The 26,133-nt window shown below is 41.2% G+C and overlaps 1 protein-coding gene across 1 annotated transcript; it reads right to left on the bottom strand.

Moving 5' to 3' along the window:
* Positions 1 to 6,314: 6,314 nt before the first annotated feature.
* On the bottom strand, positions 6,315 to 25,320 carry LOC126334878 (allergen Cr-PI-like). The gene is made up of 9 exons (XM_049997577.1): positions 25,190 to 25,320; positions 18,665 to 18,798; positions 18,388 to 18,546; positions 16,428 to 16,605; positions 13,269 to 13,666; positions 13,046 to 13,189; positions 12,844 to 12,957; positions 10,965 to 11,280; positions 6,315 to 6,820 (listed from the first exon to the last, which is right to left on the bottom strand). The coding sequence occupies exons 1-9, from the start codon at positions 25,272 to 25,274 to the stop codon at positions 6,417 to 6,419; spliced, it is 1,932 nt and encodes a 643-aa protein (XP_049853534.1). The 5' UTR covers positions 25,275 to 25,320; the 3' UTR covers positions 6,315 to 6,416.
* Between the last annotated feature and the right edge of the window lie 813 nt (positions 25,321 to 26,133).

Raw genomic sequence — 26,133 nt, 5'->3', positions numbered from 1 at the left:
GAGAAATGGAAGAAAACCACCAGACGTCTCGGGTATTGGTAGAGCTCAAGGTGCTTCAACTAATCCTCTTCTTCTTCCTCCCTCTTTCTGCTTCAGTGCATTTTTAGCTGCATACATCGCTGTCTAGATATAGTTCTTCAAACAGCTCTGCTTCCCGCCCTTGTCCTTCTTCTTGTTTAGTGCACAACATGCAGCATTCATAACTCGCTTGAAATTCATCGCTCCTAAACCCAACTTAATTTTTCCCTGCATAGTTTTATCAACAGCAAATGCAATGCGTTGACCTATACCAATATCCTTTTTTCTCCACATCGCCTAAGCCTTATCAGATAAAATGCCTGTCTGCAATGTGACGACGTGATAGTTCTTTATTTGCAGCGTATAAGATGTTATGTTGCACACACGCTTCATTGAGCAGAAGTGTTTCTGAAGCTTTGTCCCAGGTCCGCAGTAGTTATACCCAGGGATGTGTAATTCCACTGGCATTTTGCCTAGAATACCACCACCTCCTCTAATGTGTCTCCTAGGACACATATTATGCTACTACACACCCATGCTATGCACACCAATTATGTAGTAAATCGTTGGCATCAATCCAACTCTTTTGTGTAGCAGGAGAACCATGCCATTTGACTAGTGCTTTACTTCCACAACGTCTTATGTCTCTTTCCACGAGAAATATAACCGGTTCTGAGCTTATCTGCAACTTCTCAATGGAGAAGCAGCCTGCAGTTTCTTCACCTTTACTGTCCTTCAACATATAACTTCTAGGATTCGTTCTTTGCACCTTCGAAACTGTAAATATCTCCGTTGTCCATTTCTGTAGGTATGATTTCTCAAATGAAATCTTGTGTTTTGAGATATGTACCAAATCACCTACATTAAATATCTGTCTGGGTGGATCCAGCACTTTAATGAGATAGTACACTGTATCCATGAGTCCATTATCATGAACATCAATTGGTCTCATTTTTATTGTGGTATGTTTGGTTCGATTATACTGAGCAATTATTTCTGGGACGATATCTGTCCGTTTGTATGAGCTACGATGGTTAAAACACGTCCACATTCGACCTTTTACTGTTCTCTTCAGACACTCTACGATACTTACCTTCATCCCCTTTGGGGATGGATGACTGCTGACCTCACAGGGAAATATCTAGTGCTGTGAGGAGTGTATACAGTGCTATCTGTATTTGCAGTACATGTACAAATGATGTAAAAGGGCTGACTTTGTTTGGCAAAGGATATGAATCGACACAGTATGTGGTGATATATTTCTGGGTTGGTGATCTGTTTCATACTCTAATATTGCAGCTCCTGTCTTCAGTGGCAGAGCAGCATATTTGACGATCTGTAGGCCACTTTGCAGGGTTTAATTGTCGGTGCAATATGGTGATCTTTATAAAATACAACCACAATGCTCTGTTCATTCACAAGACATACATTTTGCTGGGATGTAGGAGCATCTACATACTGATTCGAACAAGGTGGAGGCAAGGTATGTACGGAAAGTTCTGAGAAAGCATGTGTTCAAAGAGAAGTTGAAGTACACCATCCATCTCTGCTGTCACTCGTCCGCCACTGTGGCATTAGGACATCTCCAGACCTGGAGCTGTAGGATACTGAAAATTATAGCCTTTTTTTCTCTTCCTTAAGATAGTGCTTCTAATTATGTTTGAGTGATTTTTCTGATTTCCCCCACTTGTGCTTAGAGAGTGCTCTCATTCCAACAACAGGAATGCTTTTATGATTAACTGTATTTTCGTGATTTACAGGCTTATAGTGTTGAGACATCTATTGATAACAGGACGAAAATTTCACGTGATGTGTCAGCAATGCTGTGTACGCATCCATGGCTAGACGCAGCTCGCATGTCCCTTCAGGATCGCTAGGAACAATGCATCCTGTGCTATTCTGTGATGGTAGTATCCACAGGTATCGTGTCAGCAACGGTAAACACACATGCTGCCCAGAGGCATCTCGCATATGGGATTGGCGTGAGCACGCCTTTATACCCAACTTTCACTGTAGGCAGCAGCAGTGTGAGAGCATGGCTCGTGCTGGCTTGTGTCCGGTGATGGCTTGCAGCGGTGTCGACGCGCGGATACTCTTAGAGCATCTGTACTCAGCAAATGGTTTTCCTCCCATCCAGTCACGCCAGCAACGGTGCCTAGGTGATCACATATTTCGAGAGGAATTTCTCATTTGTCAAGTATGAAAGAGATGCTGTCGACTCATGTTTGAGGGACCAAAATGGGCACCTGTGCGTGGTTTGGCAGCTGATGGCCACATCACTTCATGGGGGATGGCGGTGCATCTCGATCTTCTGCGAGTGTGTGCGGTAGCCTCCTGTGTGGTCCATTGGACAGGGGTGGTGGGCAGTGCCTCCACATATTGTTTACGTGTCTGTTGCATTATTTTGTGAGCAGGTCTGTGGGCTATGCTATGCGTTATTTGGGCAGTTTATAAGTTGATTCCGTGTCTGCACATCAGTCTACTGCATTATGTAGGAGGAATTGGCATGTGTGTGTGCTGTGTACCGAAATTATTCCGGTGAGTTAGGAGTTGTCTGCGTGTCTGCAGAGCATTATTTAATGAATTTACGAGTATTTTACAGGTCTGTAGGCTGTGTGGTGTTACCCCAGGGACCCCAAGCATGTCAGAATGTGTGTTTTGCATCAGTGTGATAAATATACTATCTAAATCTATCACTAAATAAATTGTTCCAAAATACATAAAGTACACTCCTTTCTCTCTCCAGCAGCCCAGTGCAGCCTGAGTCATTTTCTCCTCATCTTGGGTTACTTAATGGGATGGTGAACGGCACTCTCTGGTGGCGGTACTGTGATCTAGGTGAGTTGGACACCAGACCCCATGGCGACCACACTGTTTCCCACCACTTCTCCACATCCCAGACCGCCATATTGGCTAAGGTCACAGAATGGGCGACAGCGCCCTCTGGTGTCAGTACAGTGTACTAGGTCAATTGGACTAGGACAGTGACGAGCGCAGGTCGAGCCCTCTTCCCGTCATTTCCTAGGACGAGGTGAGGGTGGGATGAGTTAGGTTAGTGGAGGTAGCCCAAGTGACTTATCTTCTCGCCATTCTCTTGGGTTAGTAGAGGGGCATAACATTGTCCTGATGGAACTTGAAGTACCTGCCATTTTCTGGGGAAAAGGGAGGGAAGGCGGTTAGGTACGTGGAGGTAGAACAATTGACCTATCTTCCTGCCAAGATTCAAACTTTCCGCAAAAAGCCGTCATCTTGGATGAGGTCCTCATATGACATCACGGACGCCTTCTTGGATAACAGTACATGGGGTAACACTCCTACTCGTATCACCTACATTACATACTCGGAATGTCTACTGATACTATCAACATAGTAACAATGATACACATTAAGTGTGATGCACTTAAAATAAACTTTCAGTGAGTTATGGAATATAGAGTGCTCTTAGAATGTGAAGAAATGATAAGCGTAGTTACATCAGTACCACATTTTTAAGACAACTATCTGCAAGACTCCTTTAGATTCACATGTCAGCTAGCAGGTTTGCGGAATTGATAATGATTGGTTGACTATTGTAACACTCTTATCGATTAGAAGTACGTTTATTTTATGTATCTGTGTATTTGCAATGTAAAAAGGGTGTTGGTTAAACTCCTTGATCTATGGCAAAAACATTGGAGTTTTGTAAAAGAATATGTTGAGTTTTGAAATTATTATAGTATGAATACATTCATATAATAGAATATGTTTGTTAAAAGCTGGTTCATGCTTAGCATAATTGTATTTGTAACATGTAAACGCTGCAGGGAAGTCCTTTCGTAACGGAAGTGGCAGGGCGCGATGTAAAAGGTGGGGTTGGCGGCCGAACTGAGCGGCTCCTTTGTGTGAACGACACGCAATATGTGGCTAACCGTAAGACAATACAATTCGACGGTGCTAAGAGAGGAAATTGGAAGGCGCATTGTAAGAGATTTGCTTCGGATGCTGATCGGGTTATTATTTGGTATTCACGGAATAAAGGAATGCCAGTAATATGTGGAAAATCCGACAACAAGAAGAGATTTTATAGAGCATTCGTACATCAAGAGCCGTGAGTAGAGTTAGCCGCCATGTCGACTGCGACCAATCTTCGCCACTGCTTCACAAACTTCATACATTCTGTTAAGTAATGTATATGGGCATTCACAAGTTAATTTGTGTGTTGTTTCAATAATAGTCATATAAAACCTAAATGCCTATCCGGAACCTTATTCTCGATCGTGATCATGAACCCATGCAGGGACCTCACGTAAGTGCTACTAAAACCGGGTGTCCTGATTTAAATGCACAATTCTTGCGTTCATGTGCTTAAAAGCGATTTTTTGCCTAAAGTAAAAGGAGTAGTAAAAGTTAAAGCTAAAACCACAAAAGAGAAGTTAGATAGGCTATTGCTAAAGTATCCTTAGTTTATTAAAAAATATTATTGCAAAGAATACCTACTTGACAGGTATACAATAGTATTGTTAGAAGTAAAAGTATACACAATTATAAAGAAGGTGTAATTGTGGTACCCATCATAATAGGTTCCTTTTTTGAAGTTAATTAAACCCAGTGTTGTATTTTATTGTCTTGCAAAGTAATTTATGAACTACTCCAAGTGAATGAATGATTAGCTTTTAGAGCTAGCCTTTACTATTACAATAATCAGAGAGTGTTGACTAGTAAAACTAAACTAGTTTATAGGTCCCCATAATATTCTTCACCTATTAGAAAAATATTGAACTATTACTGTTTGCTAAGGTAAACTGCTATATGTGGAGGAGCTTAAACAGTGTATTTATGATGTTATTCATCTTTATTTGTGTTCTACATGACAGCCAAGATAGAACCTCGCATGTCCAAATTTAGTTCTGCACTTCATGCAGTGACATTTCAATATTTGATCAAGTAATTCTCTTGAGTATGCCTGTCATTGGTATGGGCTTGGTGCAAATTTGCTCCCCATAATTTACTGGTGTGTATGTTATTGGTAACTGCAGCTACACACTGTGCCAGTTTCTACTCTGTTTGCTATTCAAAGGGAAATCTCAATAAAACAACTTTAATAACCAGTATTCAATTTTTTTCAAATATATATTTCCAAATTAATGTGCCTAATTGGGCTGGTGACCGTTGAGTTTTATCATTCATTTATGATTTTATCACTTTCGTTGACTCCCAAGATTAAAGCCCGTTTGGTTTTTCTGTTATTTCACCAAATTGGAGATTATAGTCCGATACCTTTGTCCATGAGACGTAAGCGCTGTCAAACTTCGAAATCCTCTCACAGAATAATATTAGTGTGTTCCACGGCACGTTAGTGGTATACTAGCCAAGTGATGGAGAAGTATTACTTCTAACGCTTGCAAAATGTGTGACAACAGTTGAACTACCTTTGCATTTCCAACCATGAAATCAGTTCCTTTCTAACCGTTTGCCCTTTCCAGGGACCACACTATGAGACTACTAAATCGGACTATATCCTCTCGCTTAACTAATTAGGTGATTGCAGGCTTGTTATCCTAATGAATGCGTCGACTTGCTGGAATAACTAACTCGGTTAAGTGGTGATATACACACCACGAATATGAAAATGTATTTTTAAAGCACGAATGTATTCGAAGCTACATGAATTTTTCTCCCGAAACGGGTACGGTTTGTGTGTAAGTCAGTAATCTTCAGGTTGTCTCTGAGTGCTGAATAACTAATGATATTTCAGGATTGGAGCTGGAATATGCAGACTTCTTGAGGCTGTAACTTTCAGCCACCACTCGAATGCAGTCTGCCCAGCATTGAAAACGAAGTGTAGTAAATCACCTTGCTTGCTCCAAGTCACACTGACCACATTAATGAGATGGGTCTATAATGTCGTACCTTATTCGAACTATAGAAGTGGAAAATACCAAAGATTAGAAAATGGCTGAAACGGAAATCCAGTGTTTTAAACGCTACAGTATTGTCTATTGCTTGGATTTGCCTTACCAGAGATGCAATAACTTTTGTCTATTCCTGCGCTAACATCATGAGGAGATAAAATTAAGCCCTCATCTCGTGGTCGTGCGGTAGCGTTTTTGCTGCCCATGCCCGGGTTCCCGGGTTCGATTCCTGGCGGGGTCACGGATTTTCTCTGCCTCGTGATGGCTGGGTGTTCTTTGATGTTCTTAGGTTAGTTAGGTTTAAGTAGTTCTAAGTTCTAGGGGACTGATGACCATAGATGTTAAGTCCCAAAATGCTCAGAGCCATTTGAACCATTATTTGATAAAATTAAAAAAACTAATGAATGTCGTTTATTAGAAAATTAAGCTTTTATTGATATACGTGTTACAATGTTAATGTAATACTATGCTAAAGATGAGTGTCGGGCACCAAGTGACCCTTATCACTTAGGCTCTGATGACCTCATCACCGCTCCTGTGCACCACGACAGCTTCTCCAAAGAACGAGTTGGGCACGTCGAACTCCAGCTCGTTGATGGGCCTGTCGAAGGGGTAGAAGGAGATCTTGGCGCCGATGTCGTCGGTGTAGGGGTTGATCCTGCTGATAGTGGTTCGCGTGAACGGGGTTATGATGACGTAGGTGGTGAGTGGTAGGCCGCTGCGTGTTCCGCGGGGCAGTATCAGACCCTCGGGGTCGCCGTACTTCTTCACGAAGTCGTCCACGTAGACCTCTGAGCCGCTCTTGATGGCCGCTTCGGTGCGGTGGTACAGCTTGCTGTAGGTCAGAGGCAGTTGGCCGTAGTAGTTGAACTGCCTCGAGTTTCGCACCAACTCGTTCTCGCCCTTTTTCACTGAAACAGAAAGTGAAATTTTACAAATATATACATTTCTCCCAAACTATAATAAAATTTGACTTCTGTTAAGTTTAGTGTTCAGTTACGGATAAATATCTTGTACACTAAATATTCTGTGCTATTGGTAACTTTACTATCAGATATCAACAAGGGCAAAACATTTTGTATACATTGTAGGTATTTTATTTGTGTTGTGTACATAGTTCTGTGTAGTCAGTGCGTACACAACTTTCCATATAAAGCGCGCCCAGCTAAGCACAACAGTGCAGGCGCAGCACTCGTCCGTCTGCGCACTACAAGATGGCGCTGCCATAGAGACGGACCAAATTCTGCTTCCGCCGATCCGTGTATTAATATGTAACACAGCCAATGAGATTTCTGCTAATGTAGAACATTATCTCGTCGCAGATCACACTCACGCAGTGATACCTGAACGCCTGAGGTATTATAACGAGTGTACAGACCTCCGATTAGTCAGTCTGCACCAGTCTGGACCAGTCTCCATTAGTCTGTATTAGTCTGCCTTAGTCTGCATTAGTCTGTACCAGTCTATAGTCAAGTTTCAGTCTGCACCTAATAAGATTACCATTTCCTGTACATAGCCATGAAGATAAATGAATAGACACTTTGTCCAGTAACAGAGATAGGTGAGAATAAGATTAACGTACCAAAACTGAAGGAACTTCAGATTGTCAATTGAAAAAGGCATCCAGAATCAAGTTAAGTAAGGTTTATGACTGTTATTATTTTAATAAATGTGTGTGAAAAATGATCAAGTTCTGTTTATAGTTGGTCACCGTCAGTCTGCTACCCTAAGCGTGCAAGTGGCATTTCTATCCTCTGACCTAACGGCAGAAGATAAACACGCCACGATAAGACCACGAGATATATTGCTGACACTCGCCTACTTCGTTAGAGCGACAAGTCAAATAATCTGATGGGGTGTGTGTACCGAGGGTCTTACAGTACGCACACCACAATTTGAAACTATTGCACATTGTTCGCACAGTTGTTCTCCTATACTATGACGAGAGATAGTACTGGGGAAAGTCTTCTCTATACATTATGTCCAGTTAATGTGAACAGTCGACGAAGTGGAGTGACATCGTAAAAAAAAAAAAACAAAAAGACAATGCAAATGTGTGAAGATGTCAATTTAATTTCGCTGTAACTATTAATCACTGTGTATGTTTGGGCTATCTGGAGGAATAAACTTCTGTAATAAGAACAACTGTGTTTAAATTCTGAGACCGCCTCCAATACATCTGGCAATGTCAGGTATCATCATAATTTATCACACTGTTGACGGCCCATAGAAGCAAGAATAAACCCCCGATTCTTTAAAGAATCCAACTCCTATATGTAAAACAGCTTCAATTTTCTGATTACTTTACAATGTAAGAATGTGTGTTTAATATCTGACACTGAGTCTTTAGGCGAGAAAATGTTTAGAAGACCTTTAAAATTGTATTCTAACTTTCTTGGATGTCGCTAAGTGCTCTCTTTATCAGTCACTAGATGAGTGTAGAGTGGGTAATTTGGGGTCCATTTGAAGCAAAACTTGGTGTTTCACGACTCTCAATATTTATAACGTCGTACGCGTTAACTGTACGTCGTACACAGATGTAAATTTGCAGATTCTCTCAGTTATATGCGCGGATATTCCGTGCTAAATGTATTGCGAACAGAGCTAGCAGTGAAGAAGTTATAAATTAAAACGTCACATCTGATGTTAAAGTTATTCCCTTTCTTTTTTTGTGTATCAGCAAGAAAACGTTTCCGAATGATTACAACTTACATATAAAGATTTTTGTCAGAAGCTAAATGGTCTCATTCTCAGTTCCAGATGGATACAGTGTGGATAACTCGTGCGCCACAGGCTACACTGCCTCAAGAAAGCTAGACAGTTTCCAAATTTAGTGCCAGAATTACTGCAATAATATTTAAACCTAAGATTATACTTCTTAATGACTAGGTTATGACACAATATTAATTTTTTAAATTCGATTATTAATTATATGAAATACTGAAAATCAGTCACTGCAGACTATTTTAGTCGTTTGCTAAGATATAAATTGGTGTGGAGCATTACCTTATAAGGAGGGGGGAACGTGGACGATAAACGGGTCACATTGGAAGAAAATACAAGATTTTGAAGTGTGGTTCTACAGAAGAATTTTGAAAACTGAATGGGTAGACTGAGTAACTAACAAGTAGGTACTAAATTTGATGGGTGGAACAAAGAACTTTGTGGCAAAACTAGAACAAAAGAAGTTATCGGTTCATAGGAAACACCTTGAACCATCAGGGAACCGTGAATTTGGTAATGGTGGGAGATTGAGGAGGGGGGGAGGTGTAATTGTAGAGGTAGTCAAAGATATGAATACAGTAGGCTGGTTCAAATCGGCGTAGGTCGGTGCAGTAGCTATGCACAGGTTTACCTAGCGTGGAGAATTTCAACAAAGCAATCTTCGAACTGAGGACCATAGTAATAGCACTAGCGTCTCTGGTCGCTTCTAATTCGTTTTGTGAAGTAGTGGAGCGAGCCACCTAGGTTTCCCAGGTACAGGTACATTTGCACGCAGTATTTGGTGCCGAAACGTTTGTTAACCCCGTGCCCCAGACACACCTAAAATCATTTCTAAATGTCCTCATGCTTAGCTGGTTGGTAACGTGCTCGCCTTCCATGCAATCGGGCCCGGGTTCGATTCCCCATCTGGTTGGAGATTTTCTCCGCCCGTAGCCTCGATGAACTTGGTGGCCGAACTTTTCAGAATGGGGCCTCAATGTCAATCACTCTTATCCAGTTTTCTTCATTTATAAATGTCATAAAGCTTTTTATGACTTGCTTACTTGATGATTTCGGTATGAAACCAAGAAACTGAGGCACCGGAAAGAAGGAACTGTGTGCTCGAGGTGTGGGAATTTGTCGCGAAATCACGTTTTTTTATGATCAGAATGACTGCCAAGTACAGCTTTCTACAGACTGAGTGCCAATTATAACTGTGAAATACTAGTGTGATTTAAGGTTAAAATCAATAGTCGATATGACAATAATATTTGTTGATTTACTGATTTCGCTTATGTTAAAACCATGTTCAGGATATTGACAGTGTGTGATCACTGAGGAGCCACCAACACCACAGTACCAGCCATAGGGGGCCAAAAATTCTGAAGATGGCTTTAACATAAACCGAAATCGGTAAATCAACAAATATTACGGCCATCTCTACTGTTGATTTTAACCTAAATATAGCAACAGACAGCTGCACTTCATAGATAAAGTTGTCTAAATTCATGAACTGGTATGACTGATAGAAGGAAAGAGATAATTTGTTTTTATATACAGTTGAAGTTAGATTTTTGAAACTGTCGAGAACTAATATCAGTATATTGAGTCTGTTATCTCTCACGGATACTAAATGCTGAAAAAGAATGCACTTGGAATGAGAAGAATAGAATCGACACATTTTTACATAATGGCAGCTAATTTTAAAAACTAGGGCGGCTACAACTAAAGTAATTACACACATGACCATCAGTATAGAGGTGTTGAAACTATAGGTCCAACAGCAAGCTGTAGCTGCATTTGTTGAAGTCGTTTAGAGACTCACACAATGGATTCCGCTACTTTTAAATTGCATCTTCTGGTGTATATCCATACAAAAATTTTATTATTTGATACATCCTTGTTTAAATCTATTCACTTAGTACTTTAAGATGTCTCAGTTGACCTCATTTCCCTGTTATAAAAGTATTATTTTGTGAAAATTTTCTATTCTGATATACACCGGATGATGCGACTTAAAAGTTGCGAAACTGATTGTGTGAGTCTCTAAACGACTTCAATTAATACCGGTACTGCGGACTGTTGGAATTTAATGTTTTAGTAGTTTGATCACCTGTTATTTTATTGTATGGTGTATCAGTTATGTATTTTTACGTAGTAAATATATTTTCTTACTTTTATTACTTGTGGAGCTACTTCTAAAAATCATCATTAGTGAGATATTTAACAGGAATGTAACTGCGCGACTCTATTATCTGTTTCATTATACGCTCAGCGTCATAGACTGAATTACGTCATCTCGTGATCACTGATTAGGTAACAATCTTTTGTTAACCGGTTCAGTAGACTTACGTTTGAAGACGAATGAGTCAGTGTAGAGCATGTTGTGCCTCTTCTCGTTGGGGGTCAGCTCCTTGCCGTAGACGTCGTAGCGGGGGCCGAAGAAGAAGCGCACGAACACGTCGATGTCCTTGTCGCTGGTGACCTTGATGTGGTAGTTGAACGGCTTGTGTGTCAGCCGCTGCGTGCGGGCCACCACATTCAGCTTGGCGCCTTCCTCCACGCTTCCGACCGGAATAGCGTTATTCAGCTCGAAATCGTAGTCGTCGAAGTACGTCACCAGCTTGTCGACGGTCAGGCTCTCGACTTTCACTCCAGGCAGCAGCAGCTGAAAAGAAAATGGGTTCTGTGTCATCCAGGCAGAAACCGCACCGTCTTCCTCCTCTGGCATTTTGTACTGTGTGCTTTTCGGCAGTTCCGGCCTCTGTCTGGTAAACTACAACAATTACGTGAAGCGGAAAATGAAATTTTGTCTACTTGGGAAATTTAAGCAAACCAACTGCGCATTCCGTGAGGAAAATATTACTTGTACGCGTTCTTGAGCTACATGAGCCTGTGTTATGCATAGCAATAATATACGAAGTCTTAGAAGACAAGGAAATTCTGTCAAGCAACTACAAGTAGGATAAAATAGTAGATTATCGCGTCGTGTGTGGGCTAGGTAATAATGTATCACGATAAGTTCGAATGGCGTTCATGAGTTGGCCAAGTCGACATTCCTGCGAAGTTGTTTTGTTAAGAGAAAAAGAACAACAAACATAAACCTCGATGGTCAGGCTGACATCTATCTGTCCACACCTCCCTATTGCACTATTCCTAACTTTACAGTACATTGCGACTAACGATATCTGTAGCAAGTAACTTGTTAGTAAGCAATTTTAATTTTCTCTGGCAATCCGATCGATTAAAATCACTTTCTTTGCGTTATAAAATCTAATATATAATGTAATAAAATATAATAGAAAACTGGTACTACTACAGTATAAATCTCTTTCGCCGATAAAGCTGATAACTTTTAGGGGAATAGTTACTTATACGTTCAACGGCCTAATTTATGTTGGAATATGTACAGAACAGCGAAAAGTTACAGACACAGAAGTTTTCGTGGGTGCGCTGTTTATAGAATTTCAATAGCAGTGCGTATAATAACACATATTTGCTTGCTGTTTACAAGTAACTAGAACAAGAAGAAATGATTAGGCACTACTATACGTAGACGTCTGAGTACATTAGTACTAGAAGATATTAAAAATTCGGATTGGCGAGATCACATTACATTAGGTGTTCTATTTCAATTGCTCTTGCATTGGACGCAACAGTGCACCACCTGTTACTACTCTGCCTTTCAGTGCGTTATTTTACTGCATATCTGTTTTCAATACTTTCCAGTGTCATATCGGGATAGTGTCAGGATTGAGATAGTAACTGCAATGCGATGTGCTTTTTCGCATGTCAGTGAATCTCGCAGGGCAAATGATGCAGATTCAGTACTGTAAATTGAATATGTCGTCTACAATGGTGGTGATTGCGACGGTTCTGAACTTTCGTAACTGGTATGAAGTGGCTTAAGTTTACAAATGCAGAATGTGTGTTTGCGCTATGACACTGACTCTGTGATAACAAAAACTCATTATAGGTCATAACTCTAGTCTAATACTAGTTTGGGCAACGAACTAAATTCTATGTTTTTACAGCTGAAAGGAACTGGAGCTGTTATAGTCTTCTGCACTACTGGCCCCTTTTCCCAATAAACCTTAACTGTCATAATCTATCAGCACGTTTGAATAGGTAAGTAATGAACTACACTGAGATTGTTTCGGACAACACCCTACGACAATTGTAATAATCTAAGAACCGCGCTTGTGTAGTTTAGGACTATTCTGTGTCGTACCTGTTCTACTGGATAAGGTCCGAGCCTGTCCTTAAACTGGTCAAGGATAGAGGCAACACGTGCAGCAACCTTGTAGAAGGCGGGGTTGCTGAAGGAAGAGGCTGGGGTGACGCTCTGGAAAAAAAATCACCCTAAGAAAACAGGTACTGACTCGGAGCTTGACATTCTACAGAATACTGTCAGGAATTAAACCAGTACTTACGCCTGGACCGGCAGCGAGAGACAGGAGGTTCCTGTAGAACGAGCCGTAGTAGTCCTTGTTGATGGAGTCCGCATTGCCTTCCACGATTCTTGCAAGGATCTCAATGCTGAGAGGGTCATTCAGTGAGTATCTTGTGAAGTTGCTCTGAAGAGAGAAAATGTTTTACACACCGCTGGAACGTACAGTCCAACATATCAAATAAAGGTTCTGTCTTTGGACTTACGTCAAATACATATCCTGCATCGATGGCTTCACGAAGCCTCTTCTCCAGCGTGCTCACGTACTGCACAATGGGACCCTGAGGGACGACTCCGTTGATGGGCTTCGTGTAGTCGATGGGCTCTACGTCTGGGAGGTGGTTCGACAGCCTCTCCAGGTTGTACCTGCCGACGATGGCCTTGATGCCGTAGTAGAAGTGGTCTCCACGGCGGGTGTAGTTGGCCTGGTTGTATTCATTCATCTTGGCCCAGAAGGGGTAGCGGTAGTGCATGAAGTCCAGGTAGGCGTTGAGGCCAACGTCCTCAGCATAGTAAGAGACCAGCTCATCGGCGTTGCGAGCGAACGGCTGCCCGCTGTAGTTGACGCGGATCACGTAAGGGTTCTCCTTGTTGAAGACCTTTCCTGTTGGATTGCGGAACGAGGATTGGATGATTTATTTACGGACAAATATGTTAATAGCTAATTTTCCAATAGAGAAGAGATGAGGAGGCTATTCACCAAATCGGTGAGGAGAGGAAAATGTGGGGTACATTGTCAAGTAGGGCGGGCAGTACACATGTTAAGACATCACGAAATAACTTCCATGGTACCAGAGGCACATAAACAGAGAAATAACTGTAGTTGAAGACACAAGTTTTAATGTATGCTCTGAGCACTATGCGACTTAACTTCTGAGGTCATCAGTCGCCTAGAACTTCGAACTAATTAAACTTAACTAACCTAAGGACATCTCACACAGCCATGCCGAGGCAAGATTCGAACCTGCGACCGTAGCGGTCGCTCGGTTCCAGACTGTAGCGTCTAGAACCGCACGGCTACTCCGGCCGGCAAGTTTTAATGTGTCCAACAAACTACTGAGGACGTTGATGCAACTACTAGTCTGAGATGAATAGTCTGGTAGAAGAGAAGTAGATGACAAAAAGCGTAGTGGGTACTGCGGCAACCAATTTTATGTAGGCTGTTTAGGTTTTTATGTTGGTAACGCAACGTAGCGCTGTGTATGAAAATCACTGACTGTGCTGCGTGCAGTCTGTGGCTGATTTGCTTTGTTGGAACATTTGCTATTGTAGTGTTGGGCAGGTGGATGTGAACAGTGTGTAGCGTTACGCAATTGGAGGTGAGCCGCCAGCAGTGGTGGATGTGCGGAGACAGATGGCAGTATTTTGAGCGGACGATCTGGATGTTATATATATATACTTTTGAACACTATTAAGGTAAATACATTGTTTGTTCTCTATTAAAATCTGTCATTTGCTAACTATGCCTATCAGTAGTTAGTGCCTTCCGTAGTTTGAATCTTTTATTTAGCTGGCAGTATTGGCGCTCGCTGTATTGCAGTAGTTTGCGTAACGAAGATTTTTGTGAGGTAAGTGATTCATGAAATGTATAGGTTATTGTTAGTCGGGGCCATTCTTTTGTAGGGATTATTGAAAGTCAGATTACTTTTCCCTAAAAATATTGTGTGTCAGTTTATGTTGATGAGAATAAGTAAAGAAAGAAATGTCTGACGACATTCAGTTTTTCACAGCTGTTTAAAAATCAAATAACGTAACAAGTATACCAGCAAAGTCATTCATAAATTTTCCAAAGGTAAGTTTGACAATTATTAACCGATATGGTCCAACAACGAATAGAAACAATAAAACTCTTGAAAGCAGTCGGTGAAAAACTACTGATGCTATCTGAAGTGCCACAGGACCATGAATGGAGGATTTTTTGCATGACAAGCAATGTTTTCATGCTTTGTTATCGTTTTGCAGCATAGACGCTGACGTTTGAAAGTTGGGAAAAGATGTTGCGTGTGTTATTTCAAAACTTACAGCCCCAGCATTTGTTATAATTGCTGCAGGACCAATCAAATATAATGTGGATGCCGGGGCAAGTATTTGACATTCTTTTGTACTGAGTCTATTGAAATAGTCACTGCGTCAGCTATTGGGGCACGGATAAGCTGCCACTTTTGTTATATTAATAACGGACGAGTTAAAAAAATAAAGAGAAATATTATAGAGATGTCAACTGTGTGATTATATGTGTTAGACGTCATGCTAAGTTTCGAAAAATATCAAATTTTCATTTACGTTTATAAATATGAAAGTACATTGGGCTCTCCATACAGATGGCGTTATAGGCGCTAGCCCTTATAGAGTATAGAGCATCAACTGAACTGAGTTTGGCATTTGAAGCACAGGAACTGCAGCCTTGTTCTAATGTATGAAGTATTGTAATGAAAAGAATTATTTAGGCTTGTTAATATTTTTCTCTTATTATTCTCTCACTGCATATGTTAGTTGTTTGGAACGGTTTTATTAGTTAGATCACTAACATCGGCCAATAACAAGACGTAATCCGACTTTCGGAGACCTACGTAAGTTACTTCGCAGGACGTCGGTAAAGCGCCGAGATATAAGTTTCGACATTGACATTACACATACTTTCAGTAACTGCTCGATACCTTTACGAATATTTATTACGCGAGAAAGCTTTAATCGAAAAGTCCTGCTGCCTGATCTGTACCTGTGTGAGACTAGAAGCGTCTGTCTGGGTCGATCTACATACTATCCAAAGCACTATCAAGTGCATGGCAGAGACTACTTAGAAGTGTACAAAATGTAGGGTTACTACCCATTTCAATCGCTTATAGACCGAAAGAAGAATGATAGCTAACATGCGTCATGTTTGTTGTTATTGGTATGACCTTGTGTTCCCGATCCATACGGAAACGATCCACAGGAGGCAGAAAACTATATTCAGATTTTTATTGATACTTTGTAAGCAGAATTTCGCGGGGCAATTGGCGTCTATCTTCAGACAATTTAGGTTATTAGCATTCCCACGACGCTCTCTCCGCATACTTAAGAAAATATTGTAAGCGTAAAAAAAAAAAGTTTGAAATGGCTCTGAGCACTATGGCACTTAACACCTGAGGTTATCAGCCGCTAGGACATAGAACTACTTAAACGTAACCAACCTAAGGACATCACACACACCCATGCCCGAGGTAGGATTCGAATCTGTGACCGTAGCGGTCGCGCTGTTCCAGACTGAAGCGCCTAGAACCGCTCGGCCACAGAGCCCGGTTGTAAGATTAGAGATCTGCTGTACAAATGTTTACAGTGTGATGAACTGCGTGGCTAGCGAATGATGAAATGTTCCGTGGTACCTTGCAGGGCGGCTTCCCACGCCTCCTTGATGACCTCTGGGCTGACGTACAGTTGCGGGTACAGCTCGTAGAAGGGGGGCAGGACTACATCGAAGAGGTCCTCTCGGTGCAGCTTGGCCACGTTGAGTGCGTACACGAACAGGCCCTCGTTCAGGTGGTCCCTGGCCCACACGGACGTCTGGAAACCAGCGACACTGATGTAGGTAAGTGTATTATGTAACCATCCGTTCACACTCCGGTAACCACTGTTGGGCGTCGAGCCGAAAGTATCAAGTTCGCGATTAGCATTTACAAAAACCTTCAAGAGTTAAATGTGTAGAAACGAATATTTGAAATGGCAGATACGTTAAAAGTATCACCATAGTTCTCAGTGCACCTAAAAAAACAGAATTTATAAACGTTTATTATATGCGAATGAATTAATGTATCTGCTAGAGCCTCTACGAATTACTTTGCTAATTCAACTAAAGAATTGAAATGAACCAAGAAACTGTAAAGACAATAAAATGAAACTGCAATGTGGCATCCTTCATCAAGTTTGTCCATCATCCCAATGTTCATGCTGTACTCAGAAAAGTAATACTTCTAACTCATATAAATGATTTTAAGTTTTCATGCTAGACGAATTTTTAACCAACAAATTAAAGTTAATGGAAGCAAACGTTACTTTTAGTACTACGCACTGCAGAGTTCTTACATGTAAAGAACATGGTGTCATACTCAATATTCACTATTAGGAACTTTCTTTTTTTCTGACTGGTTTGATGCGGCCCGCCACGAATTCCTCTCCTGTCCCAACTTCTTCATCTCAGAGTAGCACTTCCAACCTACGTCCTCAATCATTTACTGCATGTATTCCAGTCTGTGCCTTGCTCTACCGTTTTTGTCCCCTACGGTTCCCTCTAGTACCATGGAAGTTCTTCCCTGGTGTCTTAACAGATGTCCTTTCTTGTCCCTTCTCCTCGGCATTGTTTTCCAGATATTGCTTTCCTCTCCGATTCTGTGCAGAACCTCCTGATTCCTTACTTTATTAGTCCACCTAATTTTCAATATTCGCCTATAGAATCACATCTCAGATGCTTCTATTCTCTTCTGTTCCGGTTTTCCCACAGTCTATGTTTCACTACCATACAATGCAGTACTCCAGATGTACATTCTCAGAATTGACTTCTTCAAATTAAGGCCGATATTTGATACTAGTAGACTTCTCTTGTCCAGGAATGCCCTTCCTCCCAGTGCTAGTCTGGTTTTTATGTCCTCGTTACTCCATCCGTCATTGGCTATTTTACTGCCTAGGTAGCAGAATTCCTTAACTTCATCTACTTCGTGACCATCAATCCTGATATTAAGCTTCTTCCTGTTCTCATTTGTACAACTTCTCATTACTTTCGCCTTCTTCGATTTACTCTCAGTCCATATTCTGTACTCATTAGACTGCTCATTCCATTCAGCACATCCTGTAATTCTTCTTCACTTTCAATCAGGCTAGCTACTACCAACGATAAACTTACTTACGTTTCTGTTAGGTACACTGAACCTCTAATAAGCCACTAAAAACTCTCAGAAAATAGATACGAGAAGAGTTGCACTACGTTACTCGAAACCCATGTATTACTACTCTGCACCGATCTGTCTCTTACGCTTCATAGACATAGCCACAAGAGTACGCTATCAGTGAGATGTTTACAAAATATCTTTCCTAATGCATCAGGCTAACATAGAAGTTTAACGAGCACAAATTAGTGACAGAGTGTTAAACATTCGAGGCCGACCACAAAAATCTTTATCGACGTCAGTGTGTACCGTTATTCGTAATATCGAGTGAAATAGATTTTAGTTTCCAACGTTAATACCATTGTAGAAAAAGCGAACAGCTTCAAGATGTATTTCATTCTGCAGGACAAACAAACAGCATATTTCTTCAATAAGCACATTTCGCTACAAACAGCACTTTCTGTACCTTGTAAAAAGTCTCGAAGTCATTCGCCTGGTACAAAAGGTCGACAAGGGCTTTAGCCTGAATCTGGTCCAGCTTGTTGTAGATGGAGAACTGTTCCCCGCGTTGCTTGAAGTAACCATGAGTGTAGTAATTCACGAACTTCTTGACGAGTTCTGGATCCTGCAAAGAGGAGTCAGAAGCAGTACTTCAGTATAACTTATCGCAACGATGACAAAATACATGAAATCAGTATATTCAAAGAGTGTAGTCACAAGCTGTGCGTTAAAATGTGATTTACTTTGAAGTTGTTGACATTCTCTTCAAGATTGAAGGTTTCTGAAATCTTCTTCTGCTCGGGGTCTACGGTGGGTTGTCCGACATGCCAGAAAACTTCTAGCAGCTTCTTCTGCCTCAGAAGGAAATCCTTGTCCGCTGCAAGGAGAAGACATTTCGTAACGTTATGTTTGTGAAAAAGTTTCTGACTACTAAGGTAAAAATTTGTCATTGGGTTTGATGTACTTCAACACAGCGTCTCACTCAGATAAATGAAATCCTATTGCTTTCCCCAAATCTTTTCAGATTTATCTAAATCTGCGAATGATCCACCGGCCTATTAATCTCGATAACAATGTCTTGACGGCTTCATCAAATGAAGAAAGGAACACTGTCCAGTTCCATTTAATATACTGCTACATCTCTTGGGCTCATCGCTTTCCGTCTGCGCATTGCATTAGGTTATATGAGAAAGGTATGTCACATGGTATGACATTTCTTTGCGGCCAGAAATATTCGGTTTAATAACAGCGACGGTATTGAAAAGTCTGGCTATTGCCTAGAACAGCTTAAACACCTGCCTCTGTTCTAATGTGCAAGAAGTATATACGAATTTTTCTCGGTTACGACCTCAAACAATGAATTACGCAGTAAAGAAAATGTTCAAAACTACAACAAATCTTTGGAAAAAAGGAATGTGAAATGCTTCCTTAATGAGTAGCTCATTTCTAAGATCCATGGTGACAATGATAATCAATACGATATTACCAATTCAATGAGAACAGAAAAAATTGTAGATAAGCTAATACTTATTTTTTCCAAGTGCACTGTCGTAGAAATATTGTTGTGTGAGTTAAATCGCCACATCACAATCAAAGAGAAATTAACGCGACATAGGATATCTAATTTGATTGGTGTTTCACTGGCAACAAAACTTACATGGCAGCAAAGAGCACGGTAATGTTAAATTTGAGTTGATACCAAAATGAAACACGTAATTTATGCTTAATATCTATGTTGAAATAGGGCTAATTCCTATGCTTGAGCAAATATTATCCGAAATTGCAGTAATGGGTTCTTGAAATCGGAGTGTTTAGCAGTTGAAAAGGAATAGTTATAAAATATTATATTTTGAAGGAAATGAGAGGAATTGTTTGAGGTGATGAAAGAGTATAACGGCAGAACAGAAAATATCAAAGGAAGAGAACCTAATTTAGCTGTACAGCATTTCACCCGATGACTTTGGAGACATTGATTCAGACTGTATTTGTTCAGGCAGCCGAATACTGCAACCATTCTTCAGGAGCTTTGGTATAAATATCGCACAAGCAAGAACTTCGTTCCGTGTGGTTCTTTGAATGAATTTTTATGTCTACGTACCTCGGTCAACTACTGTACTGTAACGCTACTTCAGACTAAAGCACAGCTGCCAAGCGATATTTAGTCCTAGCATGTGGAAATCGTTCGAGTGCAATAATTTTATGGACAGGCCACTACCAGGAAAACTACTACATGAATGACACTGTGTGCCGGAGTTGTTTTTAAATACTTAATACACCAGTAATGTTATCTAGTACCCCCCTTTAAAGCACATAAGAAGAGTGAATATATCTGCATCATTTCAAATATGAGTATCTAAGTCGTTAAATTACATTCGTGATTGAGAATTTTGTTTCCATTTATGCTTATTACGATAAGTAGAATCTGATCCGTATCAGTAAGGAACATATGGGATACGAAGTGATACCATAATTTAGTTCTGTTGGCAGTGCAGAAACTCTGATACGCAAACACTTCTCAGATTCATGTTTGAGATTCTTAGAGAGTCTACATTCTACGTCTATCACCAAAAGCATAACAAGAAATGCTTAGTTCACTCTACTGAAGTGATAAGTGCTTGCACTTTTTCGACTACTGTGCACGATTACTGTGTCGCACAAGACTTGGTGTTGTAAGCAGATTATTGCTTTTATTACACAGTTCCAGAATACAATTCGAATTGAGAAGCTTTTTATCAGACACAACAGCCTTTAGCCACTACGACAATAGGTGTTGTCACAAAAAAAATACGTTAAAAGAAAGAATGTTTCATAGCTTGTCAACAGCGAAGCCATTTTATAATGTGTATTAGAGATTGAGGATATCGGTTATCATCTCGTTGACGAATATGATTGTGGTATTAGCCTGAAGACATTTCCGTCACCCACGTAAACCTGAAATCGTTTCGTGGCTGTCGGGATTTCAACCTTACTAATATAGATTACGGTTCACTATCTTAACCAGTATCCTAAGCTAATGCCTTTTCAACATTTTCATTTTATTCCATCACAATTTTTCCTTGAAAAGGTTGAAGACGGAGGTGACACTAGAAGCGTATTACGAACTGTATACAGTCTTTCGGATAGTGAGGACCTAGTGGAAAGACTGTCTTTAATACATGTAATGTAATCTGAGAGTATTCGCAAACAGTTCCGGTATAGGTTAATACGTGAATGGCAACTGGCGACTGGAATGAGACAAAACGTCCAAGCGGTTATGAGATGCTGTCGAGGGCGGTTTAAGGTGGAGCTGTCATACAAATTACCCTCCACCGTGGAAGGGTAAACTTATATTACGTGGAAATATCCTGAGATAGTCTAAATTACGCACGAGAGGGGTCGTTTTGAGTATTGCTCGCCATGTGAGATCCTCACCAAACCGAACTGATCAGAGAGACAGATAAAAATAAAAACAAAAACTGAAGCATTTGTAACGAATTAATGCAGCCACAGTGAGTGTTTCACAGACACGCTCAATGAACAGTCGTTTACGAGAGCGATGATGTTATTTTCAGAGAGACTTACAAAATAGGGAGGGTCTTGGTGCCAAAGTAAGTAAAGGTGTATAAGAGTTCCTGAGACACACACTTCGCTTAAAGATCACGCTGCTGTAATTGCAGGAATTTGGGCCGCATGGCCGCAGCTGAAAGCCTTTGTTCCCCGCATACCCTCTGCTAACAGAATAGCGTGATAGAGAGTGGGACTGTCAGATACAATGTAAACTGCTTCTACACCTAAGTGACTACTCTGAAACTCATACTTAGGTGTCTGACAGAGCGTTCATACAAGCACTTCCACATTAGTTTTCGACCGTTTCACTCTCGAATAGCATTTGGTAAAACCTGAAGCCAAATTCTTACTTTGTGAGTGCTGATTTTACTTATTTCATCATGATGGTCATTTTTGTCTACGTAGGTAGAGTCACGAAGATATTTTTGCAGTCACAGAAGAAAGTTTGTGATTGAAATTTCACGAAACGATCTCGCCGTAATGCGGATCATATGTGACACTCTGTCTCCTGTTATGCGATAATGCAAAGAAATCTGCCCCTCTTTGAACTTTTGCAGTGTCCTCCGCAAATCCTGTATGGTAGGGATCCCATATTTCGCAACAGCACTCGAGAAGAGGACGGACAAGCATAGTGTTGGCACTATATGAAGTAGGTTTGTAGCACTTTGTAAGTCTTTTGTGAAGAAAACATAGGCTTTGGTTCGCCTTTCCTTAAATATGATTGTTCCACTTTAAGTTGGTCGCAACTGTAATCCCTCGGTATTTAGCTGAATTGTCAGCGTTTAGGTTTGTGTAATTTATCGTGTACCAGAAAGCCAACGGATTCCTTTTAGTGCTCACGTGAGTGAATTCATACTTTTAATTATTTAGAATCAACTGCCACTTTTCACATGACAGGGATTCTCCGTCTAAATAATTTTGCGGTTGTCTTTTGATCTTCAGATGACTTAACTAGACGGTAAATGTCGGCGTCAGCTGCAAATTATCAAAGATGTTGCTCAGATCGTCTCCTAAATCATTCACACATTGGGAACAGGAGAGGGTATACAACACCTCCTTGGGGAACGTTAGATATCACTTCAGTTGTACTCCCCAACTTTCCGTCCAATCACTACCAACTGAAGCCTTGTTAACAGGAGATCACGAATCCTGTCGCACCACCGATGCTTCGTACGCACGCAACTAGATTAGGAGTTGCTTATGTGGAACGGTGCTAAAAGCCTTTGGAAGTGTAGAAATATGGAACCAGTCTGAGATCCTGTATCGACATATCTCATTATTTCGTGTGAATAAAGAGCCGTCTGTGTTTCAAAAGAACGATTTTCTGTTCAGCGCGTACTGGATATGAGTCAACAGGTCATTTTCTTCAAGGTATTTCACAATGTTCTTACTCAGTACATGCATGAAATCTATTCGCAGTTGCTAATACGGACAATCATCAGATGTATCACGGAATGTCGACAGTCAAAATTTATTGTGGACCGGGACTCGAAGCCGGATTTTCAGCCGACCGCGACCGGTCATCTTACCATGAAGCTTTGCGAGTAGGACTCACGGCCAGTCACAACTTCCATACGTCGTCAGCCCTGTTTCTACAACCTTCACTCGTACGCCCATTACGTGTATCCCCGTGCTGGGGAGACATTTTTAATTGAAAGTCGCTTACCCGGTTTCGGCAGACAAATACGATATTGCAGTGCTCTGCAATATCGTATATAACACACCACTTGTTCCAAAATCGGATTGTAAATTGATGTCAAAAATATGGACGTGTAATTCATCGGATCACTTTTATCTCCTTTCTTGAGTGCTTTCCGTTCGTTAGGTGGGGATCGTTCCTTCCAGCCAAGAGTCGTGCGTGACTGCTAAAAACTGAGCTGTTTCATCAGCGTACTCCGAAAGAAACCTAACTGGTATACAGTCTGGGTCGGATGACTTGCTTTCATGAAGCGTCTTACCTTGCTTCTCTTTAAACCGTAATTAAGTAGCTCCGCTCTACTGACGTGGTCATCGGTAACGTCACCGTTGCTATCGTGAAGCGGAAGTATTGATTGTGTCTCACCGCTGGTGTGCTTTATATACGACCAGAATTTCCCCGGCCTATTTCAAGACGGAGCTTCGTTGTGGAAACTATCACATTGATGGAAGGAAGGAATGTTAGGGTTTAATGATCACTCGACTACGAGATCATTAGGGACGGAGTACAAAGTCGAAGTGTTTCATGGAGAGGCAAAGAAACTGACTCTGCCTAAAGAACCAACCACGGAACTGCCTGGAACGATTTAGGGAAAATCGCGGGAAATCTAAATCTCGATGGCCGGAAACCGATTTGAATCGGCAGCCTGTGGAGTGCGAGTCCAGCGTGCCAGCCCCTGCGTCACCTCGTATGGTATCTCACCCTTAAGTCCTCCATGCCCTTTGATTTATTTATTTACACGTCAAGTTCCCTAGGACCAAATTGAGGAGCAAATCTCCAAGGTCATGGATCGTGTCAGTACATGAAATTACAACATAAAAGTAACAACAGATAAAAATAAATGTTCATGAACCTGAAAACAGTCAGTCCATAAGTTTAAGTAAACGCTATCAGCAACACTATAAGAATCAGCTTAATTTTTCAAGGAACTTCTCGACAGAATAGAAGGAGTGACGCATGAGGAAACTCTTCGGTTTCGATTTGAAAGCGTGTGGATTACAGCTAAGATTTTTGAATTCGAGTGGCAGGTTACTGAAAATGGATGCAGCAGTATACTGCACACCTTTTTGCACAAGAGTTACGGAAGTCCGATCCAAAAGCAGGTTTGATTTCTGCTGAGTCTTAACCTAGTGAAAGCTGCTTATTTTTGGGAATAACTAATATTGGTAACAAGAAACGACAATAAGGAATACACATATTGAGAAGCCAATGTCAAAATACCCAGACTCGTGAACAGAGGTCGATAAGAGGTTCGTGAACTCACGCCACTTATTGCCCGAACCGCCCGTTTCTGAGCCAAAAATATCCTTGTAGAATGGGAAGGGTTATCCCGAAATATAATACCATACGACATAAGCGAATGAAAGTAAGCAAAGTAGACTAATTTTGGTGTCGACGTAGCGCTCACTTCTAATACCGTTCGGATAGTAAAAATGGCAGTATTAAGTCTTTGAACAAGATCCTGAACGTGGGCTTTCCACGACAGCTTACTATCTTTCTGAATACCTAGAAATTTGAACTGTTCAGTTACAGTAATCATATGCCCGTTCTGTATAAATAAAAAGTCAGGATATGTTGAATTGTGTGTTAGAAACTGTAAAAACTGGGTCTTACTGTGACTTAACGTTAGTTAATTTTTTACACGTCATCAACTGATGTCATGTACTGCACTATTTGAAACCGAGCCAATGTTGCACACAACATCCTTTACTACTAAGCTAGTGTCATCAACAAACAGAAATATTTTGGAGTTACCCGTAATGCTAAAGGGCATATCATTTATATAAATAAGGAACAGGAGCAGCCCCAACACTGATCCCTGGGGCACACTCCCACTTGACAGTACTTAGGTTAAGTAGTGGAGTGCATATACCGCTCTCAGTAGCACAGATTGAAAAGTCCCCTAAACGTCGTATATTAGCTCGTGGAGTGCAGATGAAAGTCTGGAGACATCTGACTCGGAATGTAAGAAAATACTCTTTCGTTAGAAAGCAGATCTGAGTGTTGTGAAACTACGTGTACTCACCGATGACGTGCGGCTCCGGGTTGATGGTTGCCGAGGCGACGGCGGCAAGGGCGCAGAGCGCAACCAGTGTCAGTGAGGGCCTCATGTCGCCAGCTGGTAGAGTGCCCGGGTGTTCCGGCTGACCAGGCAGGGAGCGCCACTTTTATAAGGCCGCCGCCTTCGCCCCCTCCTGCGCCGCTCAAGCACACACGTGCCAACACCACACGGAGATAACTCACCAAGGCCTAGCCTAGAACCGTCCGGCTTTTTTTCTTTCTGGATTGCTGGGGTTGAAGCCAAAGATGTCTCGGTAATAAGGTCATAACCGAACAAGGACTGTGTCATTAATGCATTCGAAGCGCAGTGCCGGACATGCATTTTGACTTTGCTACAGCTGCCTCTTTACTCCGTAAAAAAAAATATAATTTCGCTGGCTGTACGCTACGCCATTCTTTTTCACTCTCCTTGGAACGACTATTGTGCGAGGTGTTTATTGTCGACTACCGTGTGCTCCTTTCCATGAGATTTAACTACACAGCAAACAGTTGAGCGTTCACCGTTCATCAGTGACACTTCACTGTTGTCGAAACATTGTGGTTGCTGGAAAAAACGCTGCCATGAATTTTTTTTCCATCAGTGTGTCTCGTCCTACCAACCCAATAGGGAAATCCTGGGGACTACACTGCGTCAGCTTTCACTAGAGTGCAGACCAGTCAGGTAAGTGAATGTAGCATCAGTCATAGAGAGAAAGAGCGAATAACGTAAGTCTGATGAGTGGCAGTGTTGATACGGTTCCTTGTTGTATGTTGTGGAAGTGACACACGCAGAAATGGTAAGAATTCCGTGCATGAAAAGAACGTTTGCCTTAGCAAAAAGCACATTTTTGTTAGTTCGCATACTCTGAAACTCACGCACACTCTACCTCAATGCTAAAGATAGTTTTATTATAAATATTCCACAGTTAC

This window comes from Schistocerca gregaria, chromosome 2 (genome assembly GCF_023897955.1).
Source record: "Schistocerca gregaria isolate iqSchGreg1 chromosome 2, iqSchGreg1.2, whole genome shotgun sequence".
In the NCBI taxonomy this organism is placed as follows: Eukaryota; Metazoa; Arthropoda; class Insecta; order Orthoptera; family Acrididae; genus Schistocerca; species Schistocerca gregaria.
The sequence above is the reverse complement of the archived record's forward strand: the minus strand, read 5'-3'. Positions and strand labels throughout refer to the sequence as shown.